Source organism: Oncorhynchus mykiss, chromosome 25, assembly GCF_013265735.2.
Source record: "Oncorhynchus mykiss isolate Arlee chromosome 25, USDA_OmykA_1.1, whole genome shotgun sequence".
Lineage (NCBI taxonomy): Eukaryota > Metazoa > Chordata > Actinopteri > Salmoniformes > Salmonidae > Oncorhynchus > Oncorhynchus mykiss.
The window spans coordinates 17,335,427-17,347,674 of NC_048589.1; the positions used below are offsets into that span (position 1 = coordinate 17,335,427).

A 12,248-nucleotide genomic window follows, 5' to 3' on the forward strand; every position below is an offset into this window, starting at 1 on the left:
CGTTGCTGTAAATGAGAACGTGTTCTCAGTCAACTTACCTGGTAAAATAATGGATAAATAAAAAAGCTTAATGGACAATTTAAAACAAGCAAGTAAATCAAGGATAATGATTGAATTTCCACAACATACAAAGCAATACTTAAACGGTTTCTAATGTTTTCAAACCACAGTGGAAATAGTATTTAAAAAAGCACCAGTTTAATCTGAAGTCAGGGCTGGTATGCACAAATAGATTGTAGTATTGTACCAACTCTCACAGAAGCTTTGCTGGTCTAGCTTATATACCCTGTTGACAAGTCTACATCAAAGTTGAATTAGCTGAATTTGCTTCTCTGAATGCCATCCCACCCAAGAGAACACACTGCAAGCAAACTTTTCAACAAACATTTACGCAGTAAAACTATTTAAGTTCGAGTCCATTCTTCAATATGCATACCTGCCCAGAACTACTATAGTTCATACATAAATTCTTGGATTCCAAGCATGCCCAAAGAGAAGACGCACTTATCACTTTGCACACAGAGTTTCAGAGGCAACAGTAAGGCAAAATAGAGCACATCATTTCAAAAATAATCTTAAAAGTATAAAACAGAACAAGGAAGTTGTTGACATGTCATTAAAATATGATTTGGTGCAACAACAAAAAAGTTGTGGCATGTTCTCACTGAGGAATGGAAGACAAAACCATGATTAACTAAATGTAAGGTAAAGGGTTATTTTTCTGTGAACTAAGGGCAACAAAAAGACAGGAAGGTGTAAGTGTAGGGTGAGCAATTTTCGAAAGATTCCTTTCTATTAGTGCTGTCGAGTGTCTCCCTCCTTCCTTCTGTGTCCCGTCAGGACCCTGGTGACAAAGTTGGGGTTAATTCTATTCAGGAGAATTTTAATTCAAGTAATGAAAAATGGATCTGACCCCATCCCTGTTTGGTTACTTTTGTGCACCTCATTTGTCTGAGGCGCGGATGTAGACAAGGGAAGAGAGCAGCAGGAGTTCAGGGGGCTTGTTTAACAGGATCAGATTGTCGCTCCTCAGCCCGTCATAGTGCATCCAGTAGCCGTCTATCTGGAAGGCTGCAGAGTAGTGATGCTCTTCCTTGTTGAAGAGTGTGGCACCTTCCAGTGAGTACCTATTGAAAAGCAGAGACGGTTGTATTTTTTAGCATGTTAAAAACCAGTCTCGGTTACCAGAAAAAGCTTAATGAAATCAATGAAAATAGCAAAGTACAGATAAGGAGGTTACTGTTTCAACAAAATAAAAAAACCAGACGGGCGATATTGACATTAAATGAACAACCAGGGAGAAAAATAACAGCATCAGACAATGAGGCTGGGATCGGAGTCCTCCTGCTCTACATGGTTTCCTTACCTGTGTTGGGACAGAGCCAGATGGTAAGGAACGTAGGACAGCTCCTCAGACTTCCATAGCTGCATGTTGAGAATGACAAAAGGAGGTGGGCCATGGCAGAAGACCCTCTGAGAGAACTCCCTCAACCCATTACACCTGCACAACAGGAAATCAGTCAGCATCATAGAAAAGACCAGGAGAGATTATAGGATATGATGGTTCAACATTCACGTTATGTCTCACCCCAGTTCTTTGCAGAGAATGATTTTGGGACAGAAGAACTCCTCCACCGCTGACTGAATGGGATCTCTATGGGGCAGCTCATGAGGAGGACTGGGAAAGAAGAACAAGGTTAAGAAGTTGAACTCTGAACACCATGTAGTTAGGGTTAACTCTAACCATCACCAGTATTAGGCTACATAGATGCATTTACACAAACCTAATTCATAATTTTAATCTCCACCAGAAAGAAAAGCACCTATGAAAACAACTGAAATAGTTTTGATTTGGTAATAGGTATAGTCCACTGTCTAAATACAGCCAACTGTGGGTAAACATACCTTTATAAGGCTCTGGCAGAGATTGAACCAGAGCTGTTTAGAAACCAACTGCTCTCTTCATTATTTTCTACTGTGAGCCAGGATTATGCTCAATTCTTTCCAATTCAATTCAAGTAGTAAACAGGATACAGAATTGCAATATAATTGAATTTTGTGAAATTCAAATGCCTCTTCTATTCAACACTGAGTGTATAAAACATTAGGAACGCCTTCCTAATATTGAGTTGTACACCCTTTTGCCGCCAGAACAGAATTAATTTGTTGGGGCATGGACTCCACAAAGGTGTTGAAAGCGTTCCACAGGGATGCTGGCCCATATTGACCCCAATGCTTCCCACAGTTGTGTCAAGTTGGCTGGATGTCCTTTAGGTGGTGGACCATTCTTTATACACACGGGAAACTGTTGAGTGAAAAACCCTTTGGAATTTTGGCAGATGTCCTTTATTTAATTCCCCAGAGTCAGACGAACTCGTGGATACCATTTTTGTGTCTCTGTGTCCAGTATGAAGGAAGTTAGAGGTAGTTTTGCGAGCCAATGCTAACTAGCATTAGCACAATGACTGGAAGTCTATGGGTATCTACTAGCCTAAAGGCATCTGCCAAAATCCCGAAGAATACCTTTAACCTGTCTCCTTCCCTTCATTGAAGTGGATACAACAAGTGACATCAATAAGGGTTCATAGCTTTCACCAGGATTCACCTGGTCAGTCTAATGGAAAGAACAGGTGTTTCTAATGTTTTGTACACTCAGAGTATATTATGTGTAGTCTATACAAATATACATCTTGTATATAAAACATCAAGCATGTCGTTATATACATTCAAATAAAATATTGATGATACAATTGATTTTAAAAAATCCTTTAAAAAAAAATCACAAAGAATATATTACATGGTATGAAAGAACACTCCAAGGTTGCAGCTTCATACAACTCTTCAAACAGAGAACGGATACTGTATACTGGCCTTTGACCAATTACTTGGATTCCTCACATTGTAATCATTGTTAAGAAGAGGTTTTTGTGCAAATCGAACATTAGCTACTATATTTATTGAATACTATATAAATCCTATAAATTGAAATGGCCAATTTGGGTGCAATCAACAAAATGGTGCAGAAATGCTTATCTTATCTCTTTCTAACTACAAACAATTTCAGAACAATTGGAGATGGTGTCAAAATCTTATGTGCTTTTTGATGTGGAACAACCCACCTGCCAGATTCAATTACACTCTTATGTTCTATGACTGTGTGGAATTTCTTTGAATTGCACAGAATTAAAAATTCTACTTCCTGCCACTCAAACTCAACATGTGGGGTGTGGCCAATTCAATTTCAACTCATGAGTTGAATGGGAGTCAATTCTGAATTGAGCACAACCCTGCTGTGAGCATTATAGACAGCTGGGCCTTATTTTAGTCAAGCAGCGAGTCAAGGGGAAGAAATAAAAGCTTCTTGAAGACAGAGGTGTAGACCAGCTGTCCAGAAGAATTAGCAAAGCCAGCAATAGAAACAAGGAAGGCCCTCCCATTTGGACATAGTCCAGTTCACCCCACTGAACTAACTGAGTTCATACTTTATTTGTAGTAACTAACTATTCATTTATATACTAATGGAGGATCACTGTTCTCTGATCAGAAACTCTGGGAGATACAGAACAAATAAAATCCTCCCACACTGACCAGCTATCAGACTTTGACTTACAGCCTCTGCCTCTCTTACTTGATGTTGATGGTTCTCTGTAAGAACTCCTGGAAGCGAGCAGGACAGCTCCAGTTGGTGCATAGGCTCTCCTGCATAGTGGACAGCATTGTCTCTAAGTTCTTGGTGAAGTTCTCATGTTCGTTACCAAACAGATCGATCTCCAACGCTGCATGGTGGATCACTGAGCGGTACTGCCTCTTGGACATCCTGTCCCAGATCCACAGCATCTTAACGGTGGTGTAGTCATATGAGTCCATCAGGTAGAGGAAATGCTCTACAAACTGCCTGCCCAGAAAGATGCCCACCTCTCGGGGAAAGCTATGGTTGTCTCTCAGTATTATATAGAGGATCATGAGGAACCCGTCAATTGTGCAGGTGTTCTTTAGGCTTATCTTAACATACAGAGGCGTGCATGAGATGGCCCTCCTCCCCGCCTTGATGGTGTAGACACCCCCCCATGGGAGCACAGGCCTCCAAAAGGAACGGTCCTCTTCTTCATTGTTGTTGATGGATGCACGGATCTCCTCAAACAAAGTCTTTGTCCTAAGGAGACAACATGAAGGTACAGTGCCTTGCGAAAGTATTCGGCCCCCTTGAACTTTGCGACCTTTTGCCACATTTCAGGCTTCAAACATAAAGATATAAAACTGTATTTTTTTGTGAAGAATCAACAACAAGTGGGACACAATCATGAAGTGGAACGACATTTATTGGATATTTCAAACTTTTTTAACAAATCAAAAACTGAAAAATTGGGCGTGCAAAATTATTCAGCCCCTTTACTTTCAGTGCAGCAAACTCTCTCCAGAAGTTCAGTGAGGATCTCTGAATGATCCAATGTTGACCTAAATGACTAATGATGATAAATACAATCCACCTGTGTGTAATCAAGTCTCCGTATAAATACACCTGCACTGTGATAGTCTCAGAGGTCCGTTAAAAGCGCAGAGAGTATCATGAAGAACAAGGAACACACAAGGCAGGTCCGAGATACTGTTGTGAAGAAGTTTAAAGCTGGATTTGGATACAAAAATATTTCCCAAGCTTTAAACATCCCAAGGAGCACTGTGCAAGCGATAATATTGAAATGGAAGGAGTATCAGACCACTGCAAATCTACCAAGACCTGGCCGTCCCTCTAAACTTTCAGCTCATACAAGGAGAAGACTGATCAGAGATGCAGCCAAGAAGCCCATGATCACTCTGGATGAACTGCAGAGATCTACAGCTGAGGTGGGAGACTCTGTCCATAGGACAACAATCAGTCGTATATTGCACAAATCTGGCCTTTATGGAAGAGTGGCAAGAAGAAAGCAATTTCTTAAAGATATCCATAAAAAGTGTCATTTAAAGTTTGCCACAAGCCACCTGGGAGACACACCAAACATGTGGAAGAAGGTGCTCTGGTCAGATGAAACCAAAATGGAACTTTTTGGCAACAATGCAAAACGTTATGTTTGGCGTAAAAGCAACACAGCTGAACACACCATCCCCACTGTCAAACATGGTGGTGGCAGCATCATGGTTTGGGCCTGCTTTTCTTCAGCAGGGACAGGGAAGATGGTTAAAATTGATGGGAAGATGGATGGAGCCAAATACAGGACCATTCTGGAAGAAAACCTGATGGAGTCTGCAAAAGACCTGAGACTGGGACAGAGATTTGTCTTCCAACAAGACAATGATCCAAAACATAAAGCAAAATCTACAATGGAATGGTTCAAAAATAAACATATCCGGGTGTTAGAATGGCCAAGTTAAGGTCCAGACCTGAATCCAATCGAATCTGTGGAAAGAACTGAAAACTGCTGTTCACAAATGCTCTCCATCCAACCTCAGAGCTCGAGCTGTTTTGCAAGGAGGAATGGGAAAAAATGTCAGTCTCTCGATGTGCAAAACTGATAGAGACATACCCCAAGCGACTTACAGCTGTAATCGCAGCAAAAGGTGGCGCTACAAAGTATTAACTTAAGGGGGCTGAATAATTTTGCACGCCCAATTTTTCAGTTTTTGATTTGTTAAAGCTTGAAATATCCAATAAATGTCGTTCCACTTCATGATTGTGTCCCACTTGTTGTTGATTCTTCACAAAAAAAATACAGTTTTATATCTTTATGTTTGAAGCCTGAAATGTGGCAAAAGGTCGCAAAGTTCAAGGGGGCCGAATACTTTCGCAAGGCACTGTATAAGTTATCATTCTCCTAGGCTAAGGGGTGAGTGAAGTTGATTTTAAACAGAGCTAGGCTCAGCTTATATCCTCGATCCTAAATCGTCCTTATGACTAATAAGGGTTTTCCTGTATGGTCTTGATGAAGGAATGTATTCATTATTTACTAAATGCCTAATTCATTAAAGTACAAATGAGTGTACTGCAAAACATTCCTCAAGCCAGAGCCCAGGGATCACCTTGTAAACGTTAGCAAGCAAACTGTCTGATGCACATTTGAAATGCAATCCCAGGTAAAATTACATAAAATCTTATGCTACATGCTTCGTAAACAACAGGTGTAGACTAACAGTGAAATGCTTACAGTGCAGAGAATAAAAAAAACAAATAGAAAAATAATAACACGAGTAATAAATACAGCCAGTTACATTATACATAAAAAAAATATATATTATCAGTTTTTAGTCAGCATTGTTATTGTAGTCAACATAATTTGATAAATTGAATAGAAGATGAACATGGCAGCTAACGTTAGTTAGCTATAATTAATGCTCTTGCACGCAAACTGCAACACACACCATGGTATACGCCAGCTGACGTTAGTTTGCAGACCATTAAACTTGTTAATTATGTACCTCCATTGTAACTGACTAGTATTAACGCTAGCTAGCTATGAAAATAGCTAGTTAGATAGTTAGCTACCTAGCTAAGTGCAACCTTCTAAAACCTAGTATTGATGCGTTTAGTTGTCGATGCAATATTGAATACTGTTGATATCGGTTAATCTACTGTTTGGCAATATATTTAGTTATTGGTTTGCTAGCCTAGCAAGCTAGCCCCGCCAATGAAATTTAGCTAGCTAGCTAACGCGTTACCTTTCAATTTGCTGATTATTTTCGGTACTTGAAATTAGGGTTCTGAGGTCTTCTGTGTCGGTCAAAATGCAGAATTTGCTCTCCATCGTTCTCTGTATTTCTTCATGTCTTAATTCAGGCCAACAGCCACAAATCCTTATATGACCACTATTGGTATTTTCTGTAACCCTCGAGAAAGCTTAAAAACATCCTGAGCAATGTCAAGTTACGCCCATTGCACCACATAGCCACGCCCACATTCATTGTTTTGTTACGCCCTTCAGCCCTTTTTTCAGAAGTGCAATGCTGCCACCTGCTGTCTAAAAGATCTTTGCTTTTCATGCGATTTTCCACACATCTGCCTCCTCATCAAGAGGAGGCGCGCAGTGGTGTACATTTTATTGCGTCCTCTGTGGTAGGGGTTTAGAATGATTTTAAGACGCATGTGATTGGCCAACAGTTCCTGCCCTCAACTCAGACTGTTCTCTGGTAGGTTGACCGCATTGACAGCAACACAAATGTCTCCACCCACTAGTATTTTTGTCTTTAGTTACTTATGCCAATATTCTTAGAAGTTTTTATGGCCATATCGAAAAATTGTACGAGCATTATTGATGTGGGCTACGCTAGCATCGTAGCTCATTCACAACATTACCACCATCAGTAATCAGAATCAAAAAACAGTCAGACTGAAAAGACAAGCTGAGAGAGAGACAGAGTTCATGACCAGATGAGCTCCTGCATTTTTCAGCATGTTCTTAAAAAAGATAGATTTAGACTTAGGTAAACTTTTATTTTTTTGTCAGGAACATATACAGGATACTACACTCTACAACATAACCTTCACTCCAAATCAAATCGTACCAACTGATTTTGGACGTAATAACGAAATCACCTGGAAGGTTTACAACTACCAAAGCTTATTATTCCAACACTGCAGCAAATGCTCTGGGAAAACAACAGAAACCTGAAAACAGCATCCAACCTGGAACTGAGTGAGTAATGTTTAGTAATGTTTAGTCTGAAGCTATATTTTATTTCCAAAAGCCATGATGAAAAATACATTACATTAACTTTATAAGGACTGCATGCTAAATTAAGGCTGCCAAGCTTGATACAACTTAAATTAGTCCTGACGTGTCAAGTGAGAATGTCAAAGCCCTTTAGCCCGACAATGGCAGGAGAGTTGAACAGTCTACTCCAAACAAATGGAGAGGCCTTAGAAGCTGCCTCCTGCTGTTCAGAGGTAATTCAAATACAATAAAGAATGATAAGGCAAGAAAAGATCACAAAATGAAGCTCCTTATGGAAAATCAAGAGACACTTTTTGCTGACTATTATAAACATGGGAACATCAGCAACCTTCCACACCAACCATCCCCTGGCAAGGCCCAGTGCTATATTAGCACACTACCCCTTTGTTAAGAGAGGGGTTGTTAATGAGGGGTACTAGACACCGAGGACTCCTGAGTCAGCTAATATAAATCTCTATAAGTCTGGAACAGTAATGGTACAGGGCAACCCCAAACAGTTTTAGCTGGACTTTCACCTAATCAAATACTTGGCCCAGCAGGATAAGCTCTCCCTTGAGAAAGATACCACCATCCCGAGCGGGTCAGACCAGACCTCTTCATTATATAACCCCACAGACGAGCAACCCCAAGTGGAAAGTCAACCTCCCAGCACAGAGTACTACTCACTCAATGAAATGAAGGATATATTTGCCCAGCTGGAGGTAAGGCAGGTGGAGCTGGAACAGCAGGTGATTACATTCCAGTCAGCACAGACCCAGACAACAGTCCAGCACAACAACAACCCCTTAACCAGACCCGGAGAGCTGTAGGTGGAAAGAGATATCTGCACTCTGGACTGTGGTGAAACAACTTCAAAAATATAAAAAGCAAGAGCAGGAGAAGAACAGAGCACGAGAGGTGAGGATCAGACTGCTAGAGGAAAGGTTGAGGGGGATGGCGTGTGACTGAGAACAACCCACTAGAGTTGGCCACCCCTGCAGAGAAGCCAGCAGAACAGCCCACCTCAGCTCCCGACAAAAGTCTTGTCAGCAGAACAGTCCAAACCAGACCCTGACCATAGCGTCAACATCGCAGCAGAACAGACAAATGAAGAACCCCAAGCCACCCTGATATCCCTCCCGACAAGCCCCCCACACCCACTGAGTGAGGGCATACACAAGACACAGAATGTACTCCTTATGGACTCAAATGGGAAATATATTCAAGAAAAAAACACTTTTCCCCAAACACAGTGTGTCTAAACTCTGGTGTCCTAATGTCCAGCCCGCCCTAGATCTTCTGTCTGAGAACTAACTAGGATCACCCAGTACCATAATAATACACACAGGCACAAATGACCTGAGAACACAGCAGGAAAGGGTGGCCACAGCACTGAAGGGAGTGATTGAAATAGCTTCTTCTACTTTCCCCAATGCACAAGTGGTTATCTCCACCCTGCTACCATGAAAAGACTTCCACCCTGCTACCATTCGGTGGGTAAACACAAGTATTTCCCATGACTGTGCCTCAAAACCAAATGTTTTCCTGGCCCACCACTCCACCCTGGTCTTGAACAGCCTCTATGACCAGGTCCACCTATACAAGGCAGCAGTGCCCACCTTCGCCCGGACTCTAAAGGACATCGCTCTCAAATGTAGCCCCAGCACTTCACACAGGAGCAACAGATCAATAGACACCCCCACCCATGCCAAGAGGACCTATATCCAGGACACAACACCACCAGCCACAAACACACCGCCATCCCAACCAATCAACCCCCCCCCCCCCAAGTCAACCATGCCCACACCCCATTTAGGCCCCCTCAGATCAGACCTATGCCCCTCCTGCCCACCCCATACACCCCACCCCCGCAAAGAGGGCCTCAACATGGATACAGATACGCCCAGGCCGTGAGCGGGAAAACAGGCCCAACCCCCACTCTTACACTAGCCCAAGCCAATGGCATGTACCAGATGCTCAGTAGGCTCTGGTCACACTTACTGGCCTGAGGCCAAACCACACGACCAACAACATTGGACACTTTATGGGACACAAAGCCTTCACTATCTCATCCTGGAATATCCAAGACCTGAGGTCATCTGCCTTTGACCTAAAGAGCAGGAACCTAGACTTCATCAAAGAAATCAGAAATACAGGCATTGTCATCCTACAAGAAACCTGGTATAGAGGATGGACCCACTGGTTGCCCTCTAGGTTACAGAGCGCTGGTAGTCCCATCTACCAAACTACCAGTGTGAAACAGGGAAGGGACTCAAGGGGTATGCTAATTTGGTATAGAGCAGACCTAACTCACTCCATTAAATTAACGAAAACAGGAACATTTTACATTTGGCTAGAAATTCAAAAGGAAATGATCTTAACAGAGAAAAATGTCCTCCTGTGTGCTACCTATAACCCCCACTAGAATCCCCTTACTTTAATGAAGACAGCTTCTCCATCCTGGAGGGTGACATCAATCATTTCCAGGCCCAGGGACATGTACTAGTCTGTGGCGACCTAAATGCCAGAACCGGACAAGAACCTGACACCCTGAGCACACAGGGGGACAAGCACCTGCCTGGAGGTGACAGCATTCCTTCCCCCATATCCCCCCCTAGGCACAACTTTGACAACATAACCAACAAAAACGGGTCACAACTCCTGCAACTCTGTCGCACGCTGGGTATGTACATAGTCAATGGTATGCTTCAAGGGTACACCTATAGCTCATCTCTTGGCAGTAGTACTGTAGACTACTTTATCACTGACCTCAACCCAGAGTCTCTCAGAGTATATGTTCACAGTCAGCCCACTGACACCCCTATCAGACCACAGCAAAATCACAGTCTACTTGAACAGAGCAATACTCAAATCATGAGGCATCAAAGCCAAAGGAACTGAGTAATATTAGGAAATGCTATAGATCGAAGGAATATAGTTTGGAAACCTAACAAAAAACAATTAGGCAACAACAAATTCAATCCCTTTTAGACAACTTCCTGGATAAAACGTTCCACTGTAATAGTAAAGGTGTAAACTTGGCAGTAGAAAATCTTAACAGTATATTTGACCTCTCAGCTTCCCTATCAAATCTAAAAATCTCAACTAGAAAACCGAAGAAAATTAACAACAATGACAAATGGTTGATGAAGAATGCAAAAATCTAAGAAAGAAATTGAGAAACCTGTCCAACCAAAAACATAGATACCCGGAAAACAGGGAAGTCTAAGCCTTCACTATGGTGAATCACTAAAACAATACAGAAATACACTATGGAAAAAGAATGAACAGCACGTCAGAAATCAGCTCAATGTAATTGAAGAATCCATCAACTCTAACCACTTCTGGGAAAATTGGAAAACACTAAACAACAACATGAAGACTTGTCTATCCAAAATGGAGATGTATGGGTAAACCACTTCTCCAATCTTTTTGGCTCTATATCAAAGAACAAACAGCAAAACCATATACAATGGGGCAAAAAAGTATTTAGTCAGCCACCAATTGTGCAAGTTCTCCCACTTAAAAAGATGAGAGGCCTGTAATTTTCATCATAGGTACACTTCAACTATGACAGACAAAATGAGCAAAACAAATCTAGAAAATCACATTGTAGGAGTTTTAATGAATTTATTTGCAAATTATGGTGGAAAATAAGTATTTGGTCACCTACAAACAAGCAAGATTTCTGGCTCTCACAGACCTGTAACTTCTTCTTTAAGAGGCTCCTCTGTCCTCCACTCGTTACCTGTATTAATGGCACCTGTTTGAACTTGTTATCAGTATAAAAGACACCTGTCCACAACCTCAAACAGTCACACTCCAAACTCCACTATGGCGAAAACCAAAGAGCTGTCAAAGGACACCAGAAACACAATTGTAGACCTGCACCAGGCTGGGAAGACTGAATCTGCAATAGGTAAGAAGCTTGGTTTGAAGAAATCAACTGTGGGAGCAATTATTAGGAAATGGAAGACATACAAGACCACTGATAATCTCCCTCGATCTGGGGCTCCACGCAAGATCTCACCCCGTGAGGTCAAAAGGATCACAAGAACGGTGAACAAAAATCCCTGAACCACACGGGGGACCTAGCGAATGACCTGCAGAGAGCTGGGACCAAAGTAACAAAGCCTACCATCAGTAACACACTACGCCGCCAGGGACTCAAATCCTGCAGTGCCAGACGTGTCCCCCTGCTTAAGCCAGTACATGTCCTGGCCCATCTGAAGTTTGCTAGAGAGCATTTGGATGATCCAGAAGAAGATTGGGAGAATGTCATATGGTCAGATGAAACCAAAATATAACTTTTTGGTAAAGACTCAACTCATCGTGTTTGGAGGACAAAGAATGCTGAGTTGCATCCAAAGAACACCATACCTACTGTGAAGCATGGGGGTGGAAACATCATGCTTTGGGGCTGTTTTTCTGCAAAGGGACCAGGACGACTGGTAAAGGAAAGAATGAATGGGGCCATGTATCGTGAGATTTTGAGTGAAAACCTCCTTCCATCAGCAAGGGCATTGAAGATGAAACATGGCTGGGTCTTTCAGCATGACAATGATCCCAAACACACCGCCCGGGCAACGAAGGAGTGGCTTCGTAAGA

At 42.0% G+C, this 12,248-nt stretch overlaps 1 protein-coding gene across 2 annotated transcripts; it reads right to left on the reverse strand.

Moving 5' to 3' along the window:
• Positions 1-42: 42 nt before the first annotated feature.
• Positions 43-6,874, reverse strand: LOC110505467 (uncharacterized protein C14orf28 homolog). 2 transcript variants are annotated; one of them, XM_021584702.2, is made up of 6 exons: positions 6,649-6,874; positions 3,629-4,153; positions 1,589-1,678; positions 1,367-1,501; positions 943-1,127; positions 43-844 (listed from the first exon to the last, which is right to left on the reverse strand). In XM_021584702.2, exons 1-5 carry the CDS (start codon positions 6,732-6,734, stop codon positions 944-946), a joined length of 1,020 nt encoding a protein of 339 aa, XP_021440377.2. In that variant the 5' UTR covers positions 6,735-6,874; the 3' UTR covers positions 43-844; position 943. The 2 variants fall into 2 exon arrangements, with proteins under 2 accessions (XP_021440377.2, XP_021440376.2); XM_021584701.2 differs by having other exon boundaries at positions 933-1,127.
• Positions 6,875-12,248: the final 5,374 nt, after the last annotated feature.